Source organism: Falco punctatus (assembly GCF_963210335.1).
Source record: "Falco punctatus genome assembly, chromosome: 7".
NCBI lineage: Eukaryota > Metazoa > Chordata > Aves > Falconiformes > Falconidae > Falco > Falco punctatus.
Window position 1 is genome coordinate 1084825 of NC_137587.1, and position 26240 is coordinate 1111064.

Here is a 26240-nt window from a genome sequence, read left to right on the forward strand (position 1 = left end):
TGATCACCAGCTGCACGTGTTGGCCCCAATACCTTTGGAATCCACTGCTTCATTTCAGCCAAATGGGATGATAAGATCGAGGTCTCAAAGATAATTAAATTCCTGCAAGTTCTCTGAAAACGGGCTGTGTGTGGCAGAGCCTATTAGTGCCACATCGGTACCTTCACTGCAGATGGAAATTCAGTGATTTCATATTGGACATCAGAGACTCCACAAAGGGAAAGGGTCTTGCGAGTACTGTAAGTAGAGGCAATCTTCACCTGGGGCTTGCGATCACCCGTGGGATGCAAATCCACAGGAGACCAGGCTTCCTTTGCTCTGTAGAACAACTTGCTGTTTTAAGGGAGCATAATGGGTGTTAAATAACAAATCAGTATAAAATTAGGACTGTATATGAGGGTCCCTCACAGAAATCCCTGGAAAAAAAATACAAAAATTTGCAAAAATTGGTGGCTGCTGAGCATCAGGGGAGAATGACTACTGCCAGCAAAACAGAATGTATATCAGGAAAACATCTATGTGCAAATATTGTCAGCCAGACTCAAACTCTTACTCAAAATTAATTCCATTTGACTTCAGGGAGCATCTTTACTGAGTCAAGACAGCAAGACTTCCCTGCAAACGCGGGCCAGGACGGAAGGTGGCAGGTCCTAGGGTAGCTGTGCATTAGCTCCGAGGTTTATCCGCACGCTGCAAGCACCTGCTGAGCCATCAGCCTAAGCGTGATGTTCCCACGCTGCGCAGGTATCCTGTCGGGCTGGAGCATCCCTGCGTCTGCAGGCTGAGCTGCCAGCACATCCCATGGTCCAGGGCCCATCAGTCAGCCCTGGCATGGGAGCCGGTGGGGGCATCTCTCCTCATGCATTAACCACCCCAACGCAACACAGACGATGCTGTGAGCTTCTGCCGTGCCCTTGCTCACAGCCCAGCTGGTGACTGGCCCAAGGGGCTTGAGCCTGCATTAGGATGGAGGAGATCCTGTCCCATCCTTGGGCAGATGTGGACGGAGGAGGAGTGTGGTCAGGCTTATCAGTGTAAGACAGAGCTTGCTTCAGCAGAAATGTGCAGTGTCCCTCGGCTGTCCCACCACAGGGGATGGGGCAAGGGCTGCTGCTTGGGTGGACAGGAGGGACTGCATGTTGTACCAGGGGGGTGGAAAAAAAGGGTGGTTGCGGGGGAAACATTTGGTTTAGTTATGAAACCAGTGTGCCCAACTGGTGCCTAAATCAGAACTGTTAGGGTAAAGCTTCCCTGGGGTCAGGGTCACAGCACTGTCACCAAGTGGACACAGAGCCAGGCCAGCTGCCCACAGCCTCTTCAAGATGTAAGAGCAACACACTGCAGGACACCGGGGCTGGACCAATGCCTTCTCTGTTCTGGGATTTCATATACAAAATTCCCCACCTCTGCTTTCTGACTCCCTTGTCTGCTGTCTTCACAGCTTGTCCCATCTGTCCCCGTTTTAAAATCTCCTTCCCTCCCTCTTCTCTCACTAGCTCTTCTGCTGGTGTCACTCCTCCCACCCACAACAGCCTCATTTGTACCTCGTCCGACCAGCCTTGCGTGTGAAAGGATTATATCATCATTGGAACCAGGTCCAAGGGGCATCACTGGACAATGGAACCTTAAAATACTAACTAAATCAGCTGCTTCGTGCTTCAGAAGTCATTTTTCCTGCATTGCAGATGGGGGGTGAGCGCTCGTACAGTTTACCATCACTCTTCCTCTCTGTGAGCTGGCAGGCAGAGGGCGTGCAATGTGCTGCTTGCTGATGAAGAATAAAAGCGTGAAGTACGGCTTTTCTTCTCTGCAGGCTGGAAATCCAGGGGCTCTTTTATGTTGTGCTTGGAACACTTGACTCAGCAGCTGAATTTTACCCACCGCCTCCAAAGCTCCCTTCCACAGAGAGCGCTGCCAGCAGCTGGATGGGTGCAGGCAACAGTCTGCAGGCAGGAAGTGATGCAGTGGTTTTGCATTCCCAGGTAGGATGCAGCACATCTCCCCAGGCTTCCGCACAGTGGTGGCCATAGAGCTCATCTCTTTGTGGAACCACTGGCCCACACCCACCAGATTTCAGCCTTCAGTCTCCAGGTTGGAGCGATGCAGAGTAGCTGCCGCCTGGGGAGGCCAAACGTTCTGTGCCTCCAGAAGCAGCTTAATCCCGCTTGGTGAAGGGAGAAAGACGCTTTGAGCTGGGGGCTGGCAGCTTCGCGATGCCTCCACCTGATAAGTGAGCACCATCACAAACTGCGCCGCGGGTAAGAGGCTGGGACTCAGACACAGTACATGTTTTATTATTAAAAACCGCATAAAAACTAAAGACATGCTTCCCAAAGTTAGAGTCTGTATGTACATCTGCGCTTCCCAGGCAGCTGCAGGGAGCATAGCCGCCTGCCCTCGCTGCAAACGTGCACGGCACAGGTTTTTGTTACCCGTTGTTAGGTGTCATCTTTTCACCTGCATTTACAGCATTCCAGCTAAATTAAGAGAAAACCCTGTACCGCCTGGGGTATAAGATGGTGCAGTTCGTGTCTGCGACTGAGAAACTGTCCTGAACTCCTGCAGACATCTGTAGGACGTCACTGTTCAGTAGGAAACTTTACAGAAAGGACCCATGCCCAAGCCCCAGGCTGAAATTCCCCTTCCCTAGGAAGTGTTCTCACTAAGGGCTAAAACTGGACCTGGATTTCATAGCTGGTCCCAAACCTTACAATAAGCAAATACTGGGCATCGAAGGGTGGAGTGTTCTGATACCAAAACCTGCCATCTCATTGGATTTATTGGTCCCACCTCTGCCAATTCAGCAAATGATGGCATTTGTGGTATTCGCTTCTGAGGAAGAGCAATGTGGAATCCTAAGTCTTGTGATACTGCTGAGTTTTCAGCACACTGGAAATAAAAGAAATTAAGATCTAGAAAATACTTAGCAGAAGTAGAGTAAGATGTAACCGCACCTCCTCACTGGGAACCACTGCACAAAACAAATGCTGATTTACAGTAAAATATTAAATTATTAAAAACCACACAAGCGCTTGCAGTTATAGTGAGTCAGACATGCTGATTGGAAAACAGAACAAAACCCGAAGAGCAAAACCATTAACCTTGCCCTGTCTGGAAGGCTGCAGTGATACCAGGCGATGTTCTGATGTGACTTCTACAGCATGCCAGAAGACCTCCCTCACAGGAGGGCCAGTGGTTCTCAAGCTCTTTCACCACGAAGACTCTCACTTGAGAAGAGCTTCCAGCTGACGATCCCTTCCCTCCAGCACACACACACACACACACACACACACACACCCCTTCCCAAAACAGGTTTCACTTCACTACAGCAGCTACAGGACTTACTTGAAAAAGTCATAGGACTGTTAAAAGATGAAACAAATCCTATTTTAAAGCAAATGCTGAATACTGCTCCCCGCTGAAACTGAAGCAAGTCTGCCATTCTGTATTTAAACTGTCTCCTTCCCTTCCTGGAGGGCAGCACTTAGCATTAATTAGCACGGTTTCCCCATACTGCTGTTAAGTCCTCTCTACACTGTTTCCTTTCCATCCCTTTGAAGTTGGATTCTGTCCTCACACATGCCAGCTGTTCTCCCTCCCTTCACATTTTAATGCCAGCTGCAAGTCTAGTCAGGCCTGAACTGGCATCAAACAGAAGAAAAAGAAAGATATAAAAGAGGTACGTGGGGTGATGAGGGATGCTGGATTTTCATTTTTTTTCTAATTTCATCACACACCAAAATGTCTGAAGCCCTTAAAAGAGCCCTGGTCTGAGGAAGCAGCAAGTGTCACTGCATGAAATAAGCCAGACGTTCAAATTCAGTGCTGGATAGAAGCAGATCCGCAGATTAGTTTGAGAACCACTGAGGTAGACAAAAAGTCTAGGCAGTGCTGCTGAGTGAACACAAGGGGAATTCTGCCCTCTTGGCCTGAATGACAGTGTAAATACCCACTAGTGCTTTCAGAGACACCAGTCCTGAAGTCACGCAGCCAGGATCGACGACAACATCCACACAAGAGTGAGCACTGACTGAACAGAAGGTGTATTCGGCTCTGCTCCAGCAGTCAGTGAGACGGAGCAGAGCACAGACTGACTGACCACCTCAGCTCTGAACACCTGTCAGAGGGATGTGATCGACCTGTAACCCTCCTGCCCCCCTCCCCCAAATCCAAGGGGTCGCTGGGGTCCTTCCAAGCCGTCTGCCGCTGCAGCCCACACAGGTGGCGAAAGCTACAAAAGCTGCCCGGGAGCTCTGGCCAGTGCTGTTCAAAGCCGTTTCAGATCTGGCACCAGAGCCCCAGGTGAGACGGCACCGCGGCTGCACACATCCCGTCCCAGGGAAGCAAAGTGTCACTGCTATGTACAGGCTAACAGCTCCTCTCTCCTTCTGTCTCCAGCTCATACAGAAGGCTTTTGTCCTCCCCCTCCTGCCCATCTGGATGCCTTTCACCCTCAGCATCATCTCCAAGGCACAAGGGGCTCATGATGTAGCGATAGTCACTTGTGACAACAGCAGCTGCCCCAGCCACGGTCTCATCACCGTCCGTGTTTCCAAAGGAGGCGTGAAGGGCAGGGTCACTCGCAGACGCCTCTTTGTCCTTCCCAATGTTGACATAGAGAGGATCTTGACTGGAAGAGAGCGTGGACATCCTCCCCCGAATCATTTCCAGCTGGGACCGGAGCACTCCAAAGCTGGGACGTAGCTTGGGCTCAGGATGCCAGCATCTGCACATGAGATCGTAGCTGCAAAATACAGGGAGACAAGAGCGCTGAGAAGCCGAGCAGCCACCCCCTGCACCTCTGAACCAGGGCTCGTGCAGCCCAGCAAGCACAGACACTTTCCCCCAAACACATTGGCTTTGGCCTTGCACAGCTGGCAGCACGTGTGCAGCCACTGCGGATCTAGTTCCTTCGTCCTTTGTGTTTTCTAAGGCATTCTCATTTTGGTCAAAATCATTATTTAGACACTACCAAAAACCCCCAAAGCCCTGTCAAAGGATGCTGAACTTCTTGGTAAAAATCTCGTTCCACTGTCTCCGGAGAGCTACAATACAGTTGAGCGTGACACCGCTCAGTAACAGCCTTGGAATTTATTCGCAAAAAGCGTCCCGACAGCCTCTGCCGCAGCTGAAGCCACCCCTCCGAATTCTAGTTCAAGAGCAGATAAAGCACAGGAAGAATAAAAACAGAGATCCAGCTGTGCGGGGTGCAAGTTCTTTCCGGAATATTCTTTTTTCACACGGCGCTAACTCAGCGCACTCCCATAATGGAGGTGTGGTGCTGGGAGGAGGCACAGCGGGTTTGCTCGGGGCTCCGCGAGGAACGGGCAGCAGCCTCGCTGCTGGAAGCGGGATGCTGGAACAGCCCTTCCGCTCCAGAGGCTCCAGAGCCACCCCTGCTACGCAGGAGGTGCGTTTAGCGCCGCAGAAGATGCATTCAGCGCTATTACCAGCCTCAGGCCCTGTCCTGCAGCACTTCTGCTGTGGCCAGGCGCCAGCTGCCTCAGCTCTGGTTGCCCGGGGGCCGGTGTGAGCAGGCTCGGCTGGTGCTCGCTCGTGGCCTCCCGCCGGAGCCCATGGGCTGGAGCACAGCCGGAGCCATTGTCCTCCTCCTCTTTGTGCATCACCCACAAGACTGGCAGCTGCATTCCTACCGCGTTACTGTTGCCAGTTCTGCAGGGAACAGGAACAAAGCACAGTACTGGCACTGAAAAACACCGCAGACAAACGAACCTCAGTTAAACTTGCAAATGGAAAAAATCTGATATGGTCTTTGCTGGGAAAGAAAGCATTTCATGATGGCTTTTATTTTTTTGTGTCCCTCGCTTGCTATCAGCTTTACAAGACTATTTTTGATCTCACACTAGTTTTACAGAAAGCTTCTATGGTTCAGTTGTCTTAATCCTGATTTACATCCCTCACAAAGAGTAGCAATAACTCTAAATGCTCCAGATAAAATAGAAACTTCCTATTCTGGGGCACCAAATTAAATGCTTTTTTATCCTTGCTGGCAAACAGTAGAAATTCATTTCAAAGGTAGAAAACTACTGGCTGTACTGAATCAGCCCGAAAGTCCATGTGCACCAGTACCCTGGCCCAGTATTCAAGTGGATGCTTGGGGAAAGCACATAAGCTGGGGGTGAGCACGTAGTGAGATCTTTCTGGTGTATTCTCTCAGGTCTCAATAACCTGTAGCTCAAGGGCCTCTCAAAATGGAGGCTGTACCTTCTTAGGTTTTTTTGATGCATTTTTCTTCAACGCCTAGCAGGGTTTTGAATCTCTTCTCTACTTCTGGCGCCTGTAACATCCTATGGCCTCAAGCTCCGCAGCCCGGAACCAAAGCTACTCACAGCAGTCAAGATGGGAGACGTATAATCAATTTAAGCAGTGGTACAACTACGTTTTCATTTAAACTCGGGAACAGTTCAAATGAACTGCTGAGAAGACACAAGTGTACAGCTTTAATGACAAGAGTACGGACGATTCCCTATGTGGAAAAAAGGCTGGGGAAAGGAAACCACATGAAGTAATTCACCATCAGCAGGAGGGAAGAGGGAGGAAAGGGGACTTCACATTGCCCGTTTTGCACACAACGAATGGCTCGAGAGAGCCACTCAAGTCAGTGCTCGTGGCTACGTCTTGCTTTGTGATGACACAGAGAAAACAGAGGCTCACTTGGGCACTCAGTGAAATGATTTCACCTTGTCCAGACCGGGCAAGCTTTTACCCCAGGAGAAGTTAGGGTGACATTCCCCGGATGACCTCAGCCCCATGCGTGGACTCCAGGGAACTCCAGCCACCATCCACGCAGCAAGGGTTTCTGAGCAAACATCTCACAGGACCTGCTGGCCAGGAATGGTCCCTTGGCTGCAGGACTGCGGCGGGAGCACAGGCTGCGGCGTGTGGCTGCCTGCTCCCCCGTGGGCCACCCGAGTCTTTCCTGCCAGGCTGAAAATGTCTGAAACCAGTATCTGCAAGATCGTCCCGCTTTGTTTCCACCTGTAATTTAAGGTGGAACACTGATCTATAGAACCTTAGAACCTCCTATTTGCTCTCTTCTCTTTCACCCAGCTATATTTCTAAGAGTAGTACATTCCATTTGGAAAACTGGGCCAAGGTCTGAAAGACACATGCAGGCCACTGCCTCTGTAATCCAGTTTCCTCGTAGTCTTGCTAGATCTCTTCTCTCTTCAGCTTTCAGGGCGTGCCATGAAACTCATCTCTTTTCTCAGATGCTGGCCTGACAAGATAGGGAGCAACGAGGGTCTGGAAACGCAGTTAACAGTTTCCACAAAGCCAAGAGCTGTGCATGTTGACACTGCTCAATCCCTTGAGCCAAGTTAGCTGCTCGGGTAGCTACCACAGGTTCCAGGGAGCTCTGCCAGCAGCGAGTATCTGGTAGCTAACCCAGAGACTTTCTAGTGAATGCCTCTCTGTACTGGAAAGTGGATAGATTCAGATCAGCATCCCAGCCAGCTGCCCCCGTTTCCTTCCAGCGAGCCAAACTGCCCAAGGAATCACACGTCAGCAGGGCAAGGAAGTACTCACACATCTTCCAGGCACTCTGGTGGCTGCTTCAGCCTGTTCCCGCTGATGAGGTAGTTGTAGATTTCTGCATTCTCAATGCCAGCATAAGGGGTTTGCCCTCGGGTCACAATCTCCCACATGGTCACCCCAAACGCCCACTGAAAGGGAACAGCACACAGAGCAAGTGAACAGACCGTTCCCTGCTCACTGGGGCAGGGTTTCAGCACACCCAGACTGTGCCAACCCTCCCGGTCCGCGGTAATGTCACGCCAGTGGCAGCAAAGCAAGGACTACTCAAGCTCTAGCCCAAAACCAAAGAATGACCCATCAGACGCTGCTGGTGCTCACACATCACCTTGGGAGACAGCTGAAGGCCCTGCCTGGCCCCATCCTGCAGTGGAGCAGGGGAGGATTTGGGAGCTACTGCTGCCTTCCACCTGCAGACCTCTCCCCAGTGTCTCCTACCTCTGGTTCTTTAAGGTACGCAGCATCAGTTTCGTGGTTCCCAGCTGTAAGAAGATTTTGGGTTGGGCCTCACAAACCAGTTTCTTAGTTTGCTGAGCCACGTTCTGAGTTACTGGAAATGTACAGGCACAAATGAAAGCAGAGTTCAGCCATAAGCAGGGCAAGGAACAACCACTTACGGCTCACATTCATTTGTGCTCTACGCTGCAGCAGTCGTACTTGTACGTTTAAACTGAACTGCAAGGTTTGCCTGGTGCAAAAAACTATTGTTTTCATAAGCAAAACGCTGGCCAGTGCCTGTTGTGAGCTGGCTGAACTAGCCTTCACTCAACAGCGTCTACAGTGGTTACAGCCATTGCTCGGCAGCACAGCAGCCAAGTTACAAGGCGCTCTCAGTGATCTCTTCGGGGACACTGTGACATGTATAACTGGCAAGGCAAGTCCACAGGCCTGAAGGACAAAACCAGTGTGAAACCCGCTCAAAAGACAGCAAGGAAGAGGGGAGGAGGTATCAGAAAGGAAAAAAAAACCAACAACCCAAAGGGAAAGGAAGTAAACATTTCAGATGAATGGGTTTAGTTTCACTCCCCAGGGGTGAAGTTATGGGAAAGAGTGTGTAAGCACTGATATATCCAGAATCTATGAAGTTCCACCAACGCCTGCTGAAGGATAGAGCATCTCTGCTGCACTGGTACATGAGCATGTGGGTTACGTGCACTTCAAATGTCACCCACAAACTCATGCAGAAGTGAAAGGAAAAAAAAGTAAGAAAGAAGAGACTGCATAGAGAGGGAAAGGAAGAGGAGAAGGGGAAACGCGAAGGACAGGATGGGGATAAGCACTGAAAAATGAAGGACCAAAGGACAGGAGGAGAAGAGTTCATGTCTTCTGTCATAAGAGGCTCACGCGTATTTTTAGTCTTGAGTTCTGACAGCACACAAGGCAGAGTTAGCGCTGTGCCTCAAACACACGGCAAACTCCCCTTCCTATCACCGGGGCCTTCTCCCACCCTCAACGAACAGAGGAGGATTCCTCCGTTTCAGCAGGAGTACAAGTGGTCCCCGAATGCATCAGAGCAAAACTCACCACATCACTGTGTGTCGTGTACAGATTATCCGCCAGACTTTCCAGAGCAAGCCACTTCACCGGCAGCTTGGAGGCACAGCCCTGACGGTAGTAGTCTCCACTGTAGATCTTCTTAGAAAGCCCAAAGTCTGCAACGCTCACGTTCATGTTCTCATCCAACCTAAGGGGAAGTTTCCATGACTGAGAAAAGCATATATTGGCTATGTCAGGCAAAAAAAAAAGTGACATCCAGGGAACTGAGGTATAAAGTTCACCAAGTATTACCCAGAAGAATCTACTTGAAGACCAATGTGAAATAGTTTAGTGGTCTCGGTCAGTTCCTTGAGACTAACAGGGAGATAATTAGGACTAAGGAAGTAAGGAAATGGCTACACCTAGATGATCCACCCTGTTACACCAAGTGAACTCGTACTTTCTGTAGTTCCCAAGATTATCAGAGCACATTTGCAGTGCCTGCTGCTACCACTAAAGCCTGGGCTTTTATTTTTTATATATAAACACGTATAGATATATATAATATTTTTTATATATATAATTGCCTGTATAGGCAATTAAAAAACCACAGGGTTCCTGCCCAGACTGCCTATTACAACTGCCCCAACTTGATCTGCAACGTCTTCTCTCCAGGCCTGGTTAGTGGTCTGCATTGCTCTTTCACCCACCTAAACCTACACAGGTTGGTGGATGGTGTCCCTGCCCACGGCAGGGGGGTTGGAACTGGACGGTCTTTTAAGTCCCTTCCAAGCCAACCCAACCCATTCTGTGGTTCTACGACAGTGCAAGGAGAGCCCACAAGGGCTGCATGCTCCCGGCCCCATAAAGGACCCCCTGCTTGTCCCAGATGTGCCGAGACAGGCACTCAGCTTCCTCTGGAGGAACTCTGTATTTTTTAGATGTTTAAAAATGGGAAATCGGTACAGACTTCTCATAGATGTCAAAAGAGGCTAACCTATCATTTCTCACTATGACTATCAGGCTCCTGTCTGTACGTCTGAACATTCAAACACCTCTGGAAATCTGTGCCTCATGGTGGATTTTACCAGTTGTCGTGGGTTTGCTCAGAGGCAGAGTTCTGTCTGCCAGGATGGGCTGTTCCTTACTCCATTCTCAGGAAAGCAGCAGAGTGGAGAGGATAAAAAAGGACTTTTCCTCCCTTCAAAGCAGGCGAGGCAGTTTGGGGACAAGAACAGCAACGTGGGATCATCCAGTGTGCTCACCATGCAATTATTTCTAGCGGCATTCCCCACAAGCTTTCAGGGAAATTCTATGTTTCTTACACTGTAATAACAAGTCCTCAAAACAGACACAAGAAATACAGACTTCAGGCTACCATGGAAGTTCCTTTCTCCCAGCAGAGCCAAACCCATTCTCTCCCGTTGGCTACGTTATACTGCGGAACAAACAGCCCATGCTGACACACAGCCATCAGAGTGACTAATTCCAAACACATTGTAATCAGCTGCATAACACTGTGCGCAGACCAGTGATGACTCATGGGTCACTTACATGCAGTTCCGAGCTGCAAGGTCCCTGTGTATGAAATTTTTTGAGCTCAAGTACTCCATCCCACTGGCAATGTCAATCATGAACTTGAGGAGTGTCTGAACAGGCAAGTTCTGAAAGAAAGGACAGTTCAAGTTCTGTTCCTGGAAACTTCCAAGCAGGTATGACAAAACTGCAAGACTTGCTGCTAGCTTACTGAGCAGGTACGGAGGATATAGGGAGGGGATGGCATGGAGGAGTTGGTCCTCAGCACGTGTGGAATGAAATACTTCGGCATCACATCTCACAGCTTTCCCTGGTATTCAAGTCCAGTCATCTGCCAATGCGCTTGGGCGGCCAACCCTGAGCTGATCTGAGTACACCCTTTGAAAATGAACACCCTCCCAGAAGAAATTCTACAGTAAGACAGACTTACAAAAGGGTTTTCCCCAATCCGTGACATCAGCAGAAATGCATGAAGGTCTCCATGCTTCATGAAGGGCAGGATCACCATGGGGATTGGGAGACGGCCCTTGGGACGGCTCCGCAGACTGACTCCTGATGAGGACGCACACAGCAGAGGGGTTTTAGCAAACAGATCAGTCCCAGTGGGAATCTTACAGGCTGCTGTGCCTGTCTCTGACAAACTTGGAGGAAAATGTGGAGTTTTGGCGGGTAGGTTCCATGCTCCGAGCTCCTTTGCACGGCTTCATGCCAGGAGGTGTTAAGACACCTATAACCCCGCTTACTTCGGGGGCAGCACCAAGCACCTAGTGCCTCTCAGCCCTCCTCGCAGGACCAGCTACAACTGCTTCCAGGATCCCTCCAGAGCAGAGAGCCCCAAACCCCAGGCTCTGCAGAGCAGCCTCCGGAGATTGCCTGTGTTCCACAGTGCCCACCCACAAGTGCCTTGTCTCCTCCTCAGTATTCTGGAAAGGCACAATCTCCCCTCCCTCTACCACCCCAGCTGCCCACGTATCACAGCAGTTTAGACACATCTCAGCCAGTCACACCCTCCCCATGGCATCTGCAAGAACCAAAGAAATGGCTTAAATAAGAGATGCTTCCTACCGGTGTCTGCGGGCGGGTGTTGTGAGCGCTCACACATGCTCCACCTGCCTCTGGGCCAGGGAAGAGCCCTGCTGCTACGTGCAGGTCTCCAGGCAGAGCAGAGGGACAGCACAGGGCTGAGCACGCCAGGCTGCGTGGGACCGCGCGAGCCGGCGGTGCTGTGCGGCACCAGCAGCAGCGCTGGCTTACCGATCAGCTTCGTGACGTGCGGGTGGTCAAACTCCTTCATACACGCAGCCTCCCGCAGGAACTCCTCGATGTCAGTCGAGGTAAAGATGTCCGCTGGAAAAAAGCAGCTGTAAGTTTTCTTCCTCTGTGGGTGGCTCCAAGGGACTTTACAGATAATGACTACCAGAAGCTTGTTCCTTGTGGCACAGCACATCCTCTCAGACCTACAGCCAGATGAGCCAGTTTGCAACAGAGCTGAGCTCCCGGGACGGGCGGCAGGAAGGACACGGCGGGGGGGGATCTGGTAAGCTGGTTCTTGGCTGAGTAAAGACCTGCTGATAGCAGCGCCATTCCCAGCAACAACTTCCCTTGGAAGCCATGCCAATTTGTGTGGGTTAAAGATGTAAGAATTAATTGGCTAAAAGAACTTAAACTACCGTGTCGGGGAGAGGAGACATCACACAAAATTAAAGAACATGTTGAAGCTGAGGAGATGGCCTGGGGTACGGCAGACCCCACTTCATCTCCGGTAAGGATGGCATGAAAGATCAACACTGTTACATCTCTTAGCGTGACTGAACTTTCTAAGGTGCTAGAGCTAAGATTTTGTATATAACCACACCACCTGGACCAAATTCAGCAGTGACATACACCAGCATAAATTTGGAGTAAATTATTTCTCATTGCTACTACTCCAGATTTATGGAAGTGTATCAGTATAATCAAGAATTAGCCCAGTGGACTGTGGACTACCTCCCCCACTGTCGCTGCTGAATTTCGCAGGAGTCCTCCAGCCCTGCTGCAAGATCAGACCCAGACCTGCAGGGGAGTATTTGCATTATCTGCTTTAGGCAAGTAATTTAAATATGATGCAGAAGACAAAAGTAGATTCCCTTTTTACAGTCCACAGAGAATGAAGGTGCCTCTGGAGGGTGACAGAGTTCCCAAGTTAGATGCCTGAAGGTAGACTGACTACACAAAAGCTTGCAAACTGATCAGAATTATTGTTGGAACTGGATAAAACGATGCAACTTACACTAATGTGGTACTAGTACACTTAGTACAAACTGGTATTCTGTGGCAGCCAAACCCAGCTCCAAGGACAGGAGAGTGCAACTCTGCTTTAAGTCAGTCACAGTTATTTCTGCCTTACAGGCAACAGGGGTGAAATAACATAGGCTAACATACATATATATATATGTGTGCATATATGCACATACTTGCTTTCACTTATAGCCATCTATTAACTGCTTCTCTCGTTACGGGCTTCTGCCTGATGAACATGTTATGTACACTCATCAAATGACAAATGAGAAGGGAGTTAGCCCGCATACTCAAATAGGCCTGACTGAGACGAGTTAGCTTGTTGCTGCATCCAGCCCAAACACTCCTCTGTTTACTCTAGGGTATAAGCTTGGAGGAACACCATCTTCCACCGCTGAGTTAGCAGGGCAAAGCAGACCTGTCTGAGCTGTCTGCACCACATGATGTAGGGCTGTGCTGAATCGAGCAACTGAACGAGATCCTCTGTGAATAGGAGAAGCTGTAGCTACGACTCGGCTTTGGCTGCACTCCCCACGTGCCAGGTGCTGTACAAGCAGCTAAGGTGGTTTAGGTCCTTCCCTGAAGAGCTGCTGCTACAAAAAGACTGTCATGAAAGGGACGGGAGACAACATGGGCAGAGTGGCTGAGTGGGAAGCTCAGAGAGGCGTAAAGAGCGTCAGGGGACGTCTGCCGGAGAACAGGACAGGCAGCATTTAGTCTTTCCAAGCTCTCTTCTCTCAAGTACTTCAGGTAGCCCTGCTCCCACTTACCTTTCAGCATCTTCACTGCCACTTTCTGGAAAGAACCATCATCGAGCTTCAGTAGCGCCTCTCGAACTGACCCAAATTCCCCTGTGGAATGACCAGAGCAGGCAGTGAGGGAACAGCTTCTTGTGAAGAAAGCGTGATTCACAGCAGATTCACTCCAGGGGTCCCTGGCAAAGAAGCTGAATAACCATAAGTGATGCAGCCACTGGCTTCATTTTTCATTCCGCAGTTCCAGCCAGCAGCTTCCAGCACGTGTGCGCTGGGGAGAAGGAGCACTCCCCGCAGGCAGAGCCCACTGTGCCGGCAGGTAAAGGAAAACACGAGGGGAGGAGAGCAATCCCCTACCAGATGGGCGACGCAGAGTCAGGGTATAAGCTGGGATCCCAGCAGACACTTCTGGGGAAGCCGTACCCTGGGGGCCGAGTCTGAGCGAGGCTCCGCTCACGGGGGGCTGTCAGCTGGGGCAGCGAGCGGACGGGGTGGCTGAGGGAGCCCTCCATGCTGGCAGCCCGCAGAGCTGAGACTGGTGCCAGGACTCAACCCTCTGAGACGCAATCCGGACTCATCTCCCAAAACTCGGGGAATGACTTCTGCTGTGAATCACAGCTGACCAGACAAAACACAGAACACCTGCCTGTGTGTGTGTGATAGGCTAATTCGTGGGAGGAAGTGTTTACCCTGGTGTGTTCGAAGGGAGATAAAGGGAAGTGCGACTGGCCAAACCCTCTTCCAATTATTTTAGCCTGAAGTGGCTTTATAGCACAGCGTAACAGCTTCTCTGCATTAGATCTAGCTCTAGATTCGCTCTCCCTAATTGTGTAACTACTTCCTCCGCCCAAAACGCATTGCCATGAGGAACGCTGGTACTGAAAAGAAGGAAGCAAAATATGGCACTCAGGACACCTACCCTAAAAGCATCACCTTTCCACCAGCTTTTCACCAGTATCCTTCACTACCATGCTTATTTCACAAAAAGCAGGGGATCTGACCAGAAAAGAGGAAAATGGGAAGGAGCAAAAGCATTTAGTACTGCTTCCGTATTCCGCAGCTGTCGCTCAGCTGCAGTCAGCAGAGCCCAAGGTAATGCACTCATGCCATCTCATAACCTGTGTGCTGCGCGTGGGGCTGGGGCAACGGGGCTGGCAACGCAGACAGATCCCGCCAGCTGCCGTCCTCCCGCCGGGGCCATCCCCTGCGCCTCACTGCTTCCCATCTCCGGTTTGTCACCCATCATGGGGACAGCCCAGAAGGGTTGAAGCACGGTCCCAGAAACTGGCCAAGAGCCGACACTCACCAACAGATGACACAGCTGTTTTAACTACTTAAGCCCCCTGAGAGCACTTCTGCAGGAAGGTCATCTTCCCGCTCTGAAAGAAACACATTTGGTCTAGGAGGGATGCAGCAGAAGAATGCTCCCACTAGGAAAGAGTCAAAGAAAACCAGTAAAACTAGTCTTATGATCAAAAAGGAAGCAAAACATTTCAGCTTCCTTTTGCTTATGACCCCTGACTTACGCTCCTCTCTCAGTTACTGGCTTTATCATTACACATTTTCACTTATTTCTGGAGATTGCCTTCAGCTTGAGGAGCAGGGAGGGATGATGTAACAGTTGGCACACGTGCCTGCTGTTTGGGAAACCTAAATGCAAACTCATCTTTTCACACAGAGCTTCTGGGCCAATCTTTTAGCTGAAGGTGAGGGAGAAGCATCCCACCTTTACTCTGCTCATGCCCCCTGACCTGAAAACCTCATAAAAATGTTAGGAGCACCTCTGCGGGAGATCCAGATAGCGATCCGGAGTCAGAAGAGCTCCTAAGGACCTGAACTAATATGAACAAACGTAAACAAAATTCAGTACCTGTTCCAAATGTGCCTCTATAAGAGCCCAAACTAAAATCTGAAGTCAGACCACCTCAGACATTAAGAATACCTGAAACTGAATCAACTTTTTTTTTTTTTTTTGAGGGTTTGGAGCGTTTGAGATAGATCACTTCTGTCTCTGTATTGTCTCCACCTGTTTAATACTTGATGCACGCTTATGCAAATAAAAGGAATTCTATAGCACCATTCTTGTTAGTTGAAAGAGCAGAAGTTTAACTGAATATTCCTTTGTTTAAATCCCTGAAAGAAATTCACACACCAAGGAATCAACACTACTTTGGAAAGCTGAGTACGGACTGCAGTTCATGACTGTGTAGAGCCATATTATAGGAATGGCTTAGCCAATATCCTCTTAGTTATGCTAAGCCTTTGAAATGTTTTATCCCAGCAGAAGGGAGAATTCCATTTAAATTGCCATCTAGAAGCAGAAGGAGAGAAAACAGGCTGCTTATGATTGTTTCTCCATACTCAGCGGTAAAGGCAACACAAGCGGGACTTTCAGTGTAAAGCCTTGTTCAGCTCTGAATCTTACCCTTGCCCAGCATTCTTCCCAAGGTGAACTGCTGTTCCTGGATTAGGACATCTTTGAGTTTTGTCTTCAGCTCATCACTGATCCCTACACTTTCCACTGGAAAAAAAAAAACAACAAAGGAAGAGTCAAATAAGGGCTACTTAAATAGTCTGCCACAACGCCAAGAGCCACCTGTTCTAATCATCTCCAATCCAATTCCCACACTGTAAAAGTAAGCAGGAAAACCTGAAAAAGACAGGGCTGCTGTCCATGTCCCTCCAGCCTCACCACAGACAAGGTGCTGATAACTTTCCAGCACATAAAAATGTACCAACAGTACTGAAAGGGAGAGGGGGTGATAACACACCCTTAAACACACCACGAGCAACAGGAATACAGAACTATTGTAAATAACACTGCGAAGACAAAATCCAGTCAGAGGGGACACTGACAGACACTGGTTCATACAGCTTCATTTAAGCTGATGGAGCTGCACCAGCTTTCAATGACTGGCTCTCAGGCTGTTTTAAGTATAGTTCAAGTCTCACAGTACCTGGCTGAGAGGGCAACACGATGTCCAACAGTTTATGGTGACTAGGTTTGATGGAGAGAGCTCTAAACCCAGGGGACCAAAGTCACAGGCAGTGGGAGCATCGCCCTAAGCCAGCCCTGCCGCACTGCTAAAGAGCCATGTCCTCGCTGAACCAGGAGACAGAAATGGATCTTCTCGACTCTGTCCATGCCTGGGACTCAGTCTCCTGTTTGAGAAGTTACTAATTCCTGGCCTTCCAAGACTGATTAATTGGTTCATGCTTCTAGCACAGCTCAGCACAACGAGTTTAAAGCGTATTGCTAATATTGTTAAGCCATATTTATCTCACTGTTTCATAATATTACAGTCGAAGGAGTCCCTGTAGTGTGAAACTGGGGCAGGGGAGTGGCAAATTTATGCCTTGCACTAGTATACACAATGACTGCAGCTGTAATTAACAAGTGCCATTTAATTGGTAAGGCAACAGCAATTCCGGCCTTTCACCTCTGCCATCTGCAGTTTCTAAGCCTCTCTGTAAATCAAACCCATGTTCTTGATCCAAAACATCAGTTTCAGGGAAAACAGAGAGAGCACGGTACACACATGGACACAGCTTCTCAGGCAGAATCACTCCGGTCATTTTACTTACATGTTGCTTCAATGAGCTCCGGGCCCTCCCTGTTGAAAGACCTGGCAGCTCTGAAATGGACTGCTGGATCCCCTCTGCCAACCACGCTGCCAAAGGCATGGCTACAAGGCAGAAAAGACACACAGGGCCATGATTAGAGGGGCCATTCGCTTCTCAAAGGGTGTGTTGAACAGTTACAGATCATTTCTCACCCCTTGCTGTGTAAATATTACGGACTCGGACTCTTTTATTAAAGAGGGGGTAGCTGGAGAGTAGGAACACTGGGGTTATGCTGCCTTGCTGATGCACCTAGAGGGGGCTGAGAGCCTTCCGGAGGAGGGGAATCGCTCATCTGGAGTGCCTGGGAGAAGCTGCAGGTTGGGACAGGTTGCAAGAGTCCCATAAACAGAAATGCTGCTGTGAGAGTGAGCTCTGGGAGACTCTGAAAAGAATGGGAGCCTTGCTGGCAGCAGGGAGCAACCCACAGCTGTGTCAGAGGCGATGGAAAGGAGACTTCCCTGCGCATCCAGAGGGTTCCGGGCAGTCAGGAAGTTACAAGCAGCTGCTAGACTGAAAACCAGCACGGGATAAAGGACCCAGCCCGTGAGAACACAGAAGATGATTCATCTGTGGGTCTTTTCTCTTTGAACCTCTTAAGCAACAGTGCTAAGGACTTACAGAACTACCTTGATCTAGTTTATATTTCCATATTCTAATAAAGCCCAGCTATTGACCTAATGTTTTTTTCTACTTTACTTTTTGGTGTTCTCATTTTGAAGAAAAGGTAGGGCACCTTTCCTGCTAGTCTTTAAATCCAGGGTCACCCTCAAAATTGTGAAAAAACAGTTATCCAAAGAAAATGCCAGAAGTACTCAATCCCCAATGCTTTTTGAAACACAATTGAGTCAGAAACCACATTAGAGGAGAAAGCAAAGATCTCTCTAACCAGCACAAGAAGACCTCTCTTACCCAAACCGAGTTTCCTTTCTTCTTTTTCGAAGGAGAATAAGAGCCAGGGCAACAGCCGTGACCAGAGCTGTGAGAATGCCCAGCGCTACAGGAACCCAGGACGTCCCATAAGGAGGCTGTCTTTGGCCACCTAGATGATGGAGAAAACACCAGTCAGGAAACAGAAGACTGTCAATGGTAAACAGACCACACTGGGTTATTTCTTCTTTTTGCTTTTAAATGGAAAAGCCATGCTGCCGGATCTGGTGTACACAGTGGATGGCTGTACACTGGAATTTGGCATAAACAGCCAGTCAGTCACCAGAAAAACTAGCTGTCTCACACAGCAAAGACAGAGCAGATGCACCCAGTTATCCTTAGTTTTCAGCCTCAAGAAAAGGCACTGCTCCAGATTACACTACTTCACACGAGCTCATGATCTAGGGCGCTTTAAACTGGAGTCTCAGCACAAAAAGGTTGCTTAATATGAGTATTTCACCTTGTCCTGTTCAAGGCAGCCAGCAGAACCCTGACCAGGCTACACGCAGTACTGCCTAAACGCCAACCAGATAACGTTTTGACAGACAATAGAGAAAGAAAATAGTCTCACGGCAATCTGGTTGAAAATATTTACATTTCCCCTCTCACCCCTCCCACAAAGAGAAGCACCCTGTGGGACATGGCATTGGCTGTAACTTCCCAACGTTGATGGCTCTAACTTGGCTGTAACTTCTCAATGTCTGTCTTCCAAAGAAAAGGTGAATTTTAAAAAGTGCCCTGCGGGTCAAGAAATAAGTTAGCCAGCATGGAGGTTCTGATTCTGGTCTAATATTTGCTCCCAGGATATGTATACTTTGGACTACAAACTGTCTACAGAAGAAATGGAGATGCTGCCAATCTGAGTAAGCTGTCAGGGAAGGAAGATACGCATTATGGTTATGAATAAAAGAATATTCTCTATGCTTGGCAAGCAACAGATAAATTAACCCAATTCCCTGACAGATTTCTTCTCCAAATACAATTACTAAGGATTAAATGTGAATCTGAACGCATTTATTACAATCTAGGATAGCCCCCCTATCTCCAAATTGTTTAAGAGCAAACAAGAACAGGTAACAGATCCCTAAGCGCCGCCTTCACCTTCACGCTCCCTTGCTCACCATCAGCAGTTGGCTGTGCTTTACCACGAGGTGAGGAAGAACCATCTTTTAAGATGTTAAGTAATCCTATTATGTTGTATGTCACAAGAGTGTAAGTAAACCTGTCCTTAAAAGAGGTGTTAGGTTAATGGGCTGAGATGTGGATGAACCTCTGCATAGATGTATGTGAAAAGCATTCATCAGACATCCTTACTGGCAGAGTCCTGGTAGGCAAAGGGCTTCCAAGGCTTGATTACTAGTTACATCGTCGAGCCTTAGCATCCAAGTTTTTAAAGAAGCGGTATTAGTCTAATGAACAGGCAAAGCTTAAGGAAACAGAATTCTGGACCACTGAGGAAGCAAACTAGTAGTGCTTCTCCACTTGAAACAAATCACCAAGGCTTCGGCACCTATTTTTCAGCATCTTATCTCCTTCAGTGACTTCACATATTCTTTTCCCACCCAGAAGGCTCTATAGGCCCTGAGTTTTATGATACTCCCTCCTGCTGCACCTTTTGACCCAGCCTTCAAGGCTGCTTACAAGGAAGGAGAGGGATCAGAAACAGAAGTGGAAGGAGAACACAAGGAAAGGTAACGCCAAGCCTCTCCACAACACCCAAGCCAATCACTTGGGCTGTTCCTGCCAAACAGTCAGGGTAGAAACAATTAACACCACTGCTGTAAAAGGCTCTCTCTGATAGTTAACGATAAGGTTTCCACCCCCCCTATGTTGAGACAAACCTCTCTCAGCGTTTTTCTAGTCTGTCTGCTAGCTGGCCTGGGGAGAGAGCAGGGATTTAGGTCACCATCTGGGGCAGGGGGTCCCTCCAAAAGCAGAATGGATGAAAACAAAACAATACAGAATTATTCTCCCAGCTTCTAAACTGCTAGGATTCAGAAGCACATCCCACAGCTTATAGCAAATGTGTCAGAAATAGAAATACATGTTGAAATTCACTGCTTCTCCTCCCCTGGCCCACTGCTTCCCACTCGTGCCAGAGCTGGAGAGGGACCGCGCTGCCTCTCCTCCCCCAGCTCCGTCCCTCTCCCACCTCCTGCACCTCCCTTTTCCAGCCGGCGTTTGCCGTAACACCGCACAAAGCAGTGAGAAGACAGCATTATTAGATGAGCTTAAATGAGTATTTAGGAGCCCCACGATGACACGAGAGCCACTTTTATTTCTGTAGCAGGTTTTACATCACAAACATGCGCAAAGAACATAATCCAAGAGTGTTCTCCTGCATACAGTCATTAAGATTACAGATAGGAAAAAGCTATTAGACCATTTGGCTCCTCTCTCTGCAATGAGAGAGAAGGGTTTCCACTGAGGACATTTCTTAAAATATTAAAAAAACCTTTGTTAACAGTGCACAAGATCTCTGCATAAGCAGGGTGGAGCTCCCACTAGCTTTGCTGTGATGACAAATATGACTTAAAGTTTATACAAGCTTAGTCATCCTTACTGCTGTGCTGGGAGCTGGTCAGAATCCACCCTTGGCATTTTCACATAAAGCACCCAGTACCAGTTTGCTATTTTAGGAAAGGAAGCGACTTATATTTTCTACCAGGCCTGAAACAAAACCGCAGTCTTTCTGCAGCTCTGCTGTCTGAGGCCTGTCTGTTTCCACAGCGAGTCTTTATTTCCAGCCTGTTATCCTTGTGAAGAAATAGATGTGCTTTCAGACAGCATTTAGCCAAAACAAGCACCACTCCTGATGCTACTTTTTTTTTTTTTTTACATGGTTCGTAAATAAAACCAAGCAAACATACTGTGCTTTCAGGATTATCCTGTTCCAGCTCTCTGTAAAATAGAAACCCTATAGATTCCCTGGGGCTTCTTGCCACTGCTGGCCATTTTCCAAAGTGAACTTCTAGTCCATCCAGGTATTTTTCTCTGTATTTGAGTGCCACAGAAAATACCTGAGCAAAAAGCAGGAGAAAAAAAAATTGATGGAGGTGAAGTAGAGTCAGCTCTGGCTCTCTGCACCCCTTCATTCTGCTTTAAATAATTGGAAGGCTTTGATCCACAGTGACTGCGTGCTCACACATAACCATCAGTACTGACTCCATCGCAGGCACCAGGCTGCCCAGGGCCCCGAGTGACGTGCGCATTCAAACCAGCACTCGCAGCGCTACTGCAAAGCAGGGCTACAGTTCTCTCCTGGTTACCCTGCCCCCACCCCCCCCACCCCCACCTCCTGCTTGCCTGGGAACCCCACTCCCGGTTCCCCCTGCCATACCTAAGTGTGGAAGGATCAGGAGAGATCAATGTCCGTGTGATTCCTCAAAAGACATGTGGAGTGGGAAGAAAGCAGCGGGGGGGGGGGGGGCAGCATCACAGATTACAGATCGCTGTCTTGTCCTACCACAGGTGCTGGGAGCCAAACCTCAGGAGACTGTGGGATTTTAGCATGATCGCACCTCGCTGATGCCTTATCACCAATCCGTATTTCCATTTGGAACACTTTCCTCTTAGCTGTGTTACCGTTCCCTTCACAAGCATCGTTCCTCTCTCCCTTCTGCCGCTCTCCCCATGTCACGCCCTGCCCTCCTCCAGGGCCCGGCTCCCATTTCCCACTCACTGTGGAACACCAGCGGGAAGCAAACCCGGCAGTGCGTTCCACGCGTGCGTGTTCTCTGCCCCAGCAAACCTTCCACGTGGCCCAGACTCACGGTACGGCTTCTGTACCATCACCGCCCTCTCCTACCAGCAGCTCAGCTTTTCCGTGGAAAGCTAAACTGTTTTATAGTAAACACATGCAGTAAAACCATTACAAACCCCCATGTGGCCAGGGTTTAAATCAGGCTCGACTGAAACTAGTCAGGAATGGCTTCACATTAAATCAAAGAAGAGAACCTGTTAGAGGAGTTTTCTGTCACATTTGCTCTTGTAAATATCTGCAGCTTAAGTCTAAACGTAGGATTTCAAACCTTTGTTTGCGCCTTTTCTATTGTGTCTCCCCTCGCCCTGCCTCTGCACTAAGCACAGCACAATCCCATTAAAAAAGACACAGCAGTGGCCAGAAGCTGGTTTGTTTATACCAGCTCTTTAAATATTATTTAATTTCTACCCTGCTTGATGAAGTGTGCTGTTGTATAAAGCCAAGTGGCTCCGTCAGCTGTAAGCACTGAGAGGAGTCAGAGAGAAAGAGGAGTCCCGGACCTGCTGGTCTTTCCCCCAGGGGAAGGGAAGGGATGGCAGTGGACACTCACCCATGACCTCCTGGGCTTCAAGCAGGAAGAGGTCACTCCAGGGACCGCATCCTGCAGAGTTCAGCACGCACACCCTGATGATCAAGTCCTTGAGAGGATTCCACGTCGTGAGATTAGCTTTTGTATCCTGTACGATCATCTCCCCCTGAGAGCAAACGGCAACAAACCGTAAGACGTCTTGAAACGAATCTAGGCTAAAACCTTGCCTTTAAAATTAAACCAAAATTACTGGGTACTTCACTGGTGCTGTAACAAGCGCTGGGAGTTGTGACTCCTGGGTCCTAGTCTCAGTTTTGCCACTAACTGGGGCTGTCATCTGGGGTCTCTCATGTCAAAAATTCCTCATAGTTTCCCAGGGTGTAGGGAAGATATTTAATGATTTCCTCCTTCGAGGTCCTTCCGTGAAAGTTGCTACAGAACTCGTTTTCTTTCTGCTATTAAAAGATACACCTCCTTCTTGTGGTTTAAGCACAAAGACAGGCGAACATACTGCAAAGCACAACACCTTTAGTCCAAGGGAGGAGTCTGCCTCCTTTAGCTTGTTGACTAAATCCCAAATGGCTTCTGAATTTCACGGCCAATTTTCGCTTAGGATGGCAAGGCCAACATATTTTCACTGATTTTGTGGATCTTCTTCATGCACATCATTTGCAGTAAACCCGTGAAGATTTGGCTGCCACCACTGACAAAATGTCAATTCAATGGGAACTCAAAATATTGCCATTTGAAGCCAATGGCGCTGACCTAGTATGAAATGGGTCACGCAAAAAAAGGAAATAACTCTCTCTCCCTCTAGCTGCCTATTATTACAGGCTTGTTCATAGTTAATAAGCACTGGCTAAATACATATTAAGAAGCGAGAAACCGTAAGAAATGCTGTGGACTTCAAAGGCAGATAGATACCTGGGAAAGGTGAGTGCTGAAGAACAAAAGAAAGGCCTTCCACCCCGACAGGGTCCTTTCAACTCCCAACACATCATAAATGAAATAAGAGAATCCGCAACCTTCCTTCCGTGTGATTTACCATACAACTCATTCGCTTGTTAAATACCCCTTTGCTGGCTGGGATCGGGAAAGCCCAGCCCCAGCCCCAGCCCCAGCAGAAAGGCCAGATCCTGCACTGCCTGCGCTGCCCTCGGGACCGCACCAGGGAGAGGCAGAGACAAGCCGAACTCTCCCCATTGTCCTTGTCGTACAGGAACAGCAGAGAACTGGCCTGTCTGCAATGAACATTCAAGTGATGGAGATCTGAATAGGCCAGGAAGGGAGAAACGGGCCTAAAGTTTGCAGCCAAATGCGGAGCTCTTGCAAATCAGAATAGATCTATTTACACAAAAGCAATGCCAGCAACCTAGTCCCCTGCTACAGCTAAGGGGACACCACGGCCTCGAAAATGTAATATGAACATTCTCCAGTGCTGCGCCCAATGGCTCAGCTCGCCTCTCGATCTGTTGTTACCTGAGTTACATTATCCTGGATCCACTCCAGCCTGTATCCCAGGACATTTTCTTTTAGCACATCTGGAGCCACACCTTCCCACTCCAAAATCAGACCAGGATCTGTTTGGAGAACATGGATATTTTGCGGGGTGCTGCTTGGAGCTGAAAGCAGAGGACAGAACACAATCACTCTGTGCAGGAAGACAAGGGAAACGGAATTAGCAAGGAGTCGTCCCATGAATTTTAGCATCGTCTCTTTTCCAGATTCAGAACTGTTTTCCTGGTTTTGTCTTTTTCCTGTTGTTTGCTTACCAAGCTCCAGGGTCTGGAAATAAACCCTGTCAGTGAAAGGGGAGCTGCCCATCTCGTTGCTGCACTGCACACGAACGCTGTAGTTGGTGGAATGCTTCAGACCTTGCACGCCATAGGCAAAGGGTGGCACCGGGGTGACTTCAGTAGAGACCTCCTGGCCATCTGGGGACTCGGCCACCTGTGCCAGGAGCGAAACAGAGACAACTGTGACCGTAAGCTATATAACTAACAGGTCCATAGGGTAAGAATCCATTTCACGGTTAGTTCAGGAACACGTGAGAATAGATATGGTAGCAGTGGTATTTTAAATACCAAAAAGGGAGTTGTCAAACTAAGAACTATGAGCCATGCTTTTATTTGGTTTAAGTGAGATCACTCTGCTAACTCTAGCAGTACAGCAATTTTCCACCAGCTGAAAGTTTCATTCCGTATTTTAAACTTTTTCTTACCTATGTCACAAATTCTACAGTCAATTATTAGTTTCTTTAAAGAAAACTAAATGTGCGTGCTGCTTTGAGTGCTAGCGGCTGGCTTCCGAGGCTTGTCTAAATTTGGGCAATGAAAATTGGTAGATCAGCCTCCCTGTCACCTAGTGTCACCTTTTCCTCAACTGCTTTTTCAGAAGTCTGTATATTTTCAGTTTTATAGTGGATTAAAGATATGGTAGATACTGCTGTCTTGGTTCAACTAAGCTGTTTCAAATTAAACTGAAAAGAAGCTTTTTACCACTCCTGCAGCCCTTCTTTTTTTTTTTTTTTCCCCCCAAATCTGAACTTTCAAGCAACATTAATGTTAATTTAAATCTGGCATCACTGTGTGCTTTTAATGCACAGACAGGTTCAGTGCTCCTGCTTTTGTACTGACAATAGCAGAAATCCCTGCATAGCTGCCAGGCTCAGCCCACCTTTCTTCTCAAGTGCGTATGAAACAGCAAAGCTGGGAGGAAGAGCAAGGTGCGCTGACAAAAGTGAAGTGCTCACGCGGACTTTCTATTCCTTATACAGCAGATTTTCTCCATCCCTTCCTGCCCTTCTGCTCACCTTCACACACACTTTTGGCCCACTGATTTATTTGACTAATAAAAGGGAGGAATATCGAGTTTCCTTAACAGAAAAGCATGTTGTTGTCATTACCAGCGTCACCCAAAGCAGGGAAAAAACCAAGCAGAGGTTTGTGTAAAACCCTGCCAGTTTGACATGTGTTTCTGTTCAACAGGCTGCCCAGGCAGCGCTCTTGTATCTGCCCCCTTCGTGGCGTGGAGCCTGGCTTACGCTGGCATCAGCAAGCACGGCGCCCCTGCCCCGTCCGCAGGAGCAACCTGCTCCCCCCACCCCGAGCTGTCCCCAGAAGCAACCTGCCCCCGCAGCATGCTGCTCTCTCAGGCACCGGCTGCAGTTCCCCAGCGCCAGGTTCCAGCCCCGCTTTGCTTTCCGGGGGGCTCCGAGCAGAAGCACAGTTGCGGGGATCTGAGCGCATGTGCATTTTCACGTGGAAACGTGGGTCCATGTCGCCCCCAGCATCTCTCCGGGTGGGGGACGGGGTGCACGGCTTTCTGCCAGCGGAAGGTATGAACCCGCCAAGTCGAACGCAGCAACTTCATCCTCCCCACCCAGCACAGAAAAGGCTTAGAAAAAGGGTGAGAGACCGCTGAGCGGGCAGAAACTGAGCTGCTGGCTTCAGCCTCCTTTCCACACATCCCATCCCCCCCCTGCCCCTGCCAAAGCGAGGGGCACTCAGAACCCGGGGTGATTAGCATCACAGCATGCAAGCCACAGAGAATAGGCTGTTCCAACTGCAGATAACTCGGTTGTGAAACAGGGGAAGAAAACCATTTTCTACTGCGAACGAGAACAGAAGCAGCAACAACAAACCCCAGAGACCGGGGCCAGGATTCAGGCATTCCTTCTGCCAGTGAGTTACAACAAGATGATGGTTTCTTTCACTTATGAAAGGGAACAAACATCAGAGCATAAAATCACTGCTTTCCTCCCCAGACAAAGGAAGGGCTGCCAGTAAATTAGCTAGGC

The 26240-nt window shown here is 48.9% G+C and overlaps 1 protein-coding gene across 4 annotated transcripts in view; it reads right to left on the reverse strand.

The window, feature by feature from the left end:
* Nucleotides 1-2273: 2273 nt before the first annotated feature.
* TYRO3 (TYRO3 protein tyrosine kinase) overlaps nucleotides 2274-26240 on the reverse strand; it is a 42998-nt gene continuing 19031 nt past the window's right edge. For all 4 annotated transcript variants that reach the window (XM_080394798.1, XM_080394799.1, XM_080394797.1 and 1 more), the window contains 13 exons: nucleotides 24214-24391; nucleotides 23921-24063; nucleotides 22463-22607; nucleotides 18132-18261; nucleotides 17184-17284; nucleotides 16024-16119; nucleotides 13614-13694; nucleotides 11821-11913; nucleotides 10997-11118; nucleotides 10585-10694; nucleotides 9079-9238; nucleotides 7549-7685; nucleotides 2274-4744 (listed from right to left, as the gene is read on the reverse strand). In XM_080394798.1, the coding sequence (XP_080250924.1) occupies nucleotides 4369-4744; nucleotides 7549-7685; nucleotides 9079-9238; nucleotides 10585-10694; nucleotides 10997-11118; nucleotides 11821-11913; nucleotides 13614-13694; nucleotides 16024-16119; nucleotides 17184-17284; nucleotides 18132-18261; nucleotides 22463-22607; nucleotides 23921-24063; nucleotides 24214-24391 (1872 nt within the window). In that variant the 3' untranslated portion in view covers nucleotides 2274-4368. The remainder of the gene's footprint in view (nucleotides 4745-7548; nucleotides 7686-9078; nucleotides 9239-10584; nucleotides 10695-10996; nucleotides 11119-11820; nucleotides 11914-13613; nucleotides 13695-16023; nucleotides 16120-17183; nucleotides 17285-18131; nucleotides 18262-22462; nucleotides 22608-23920; nucleotides 24064-24213; nucleotides 24392-26240) is intronic.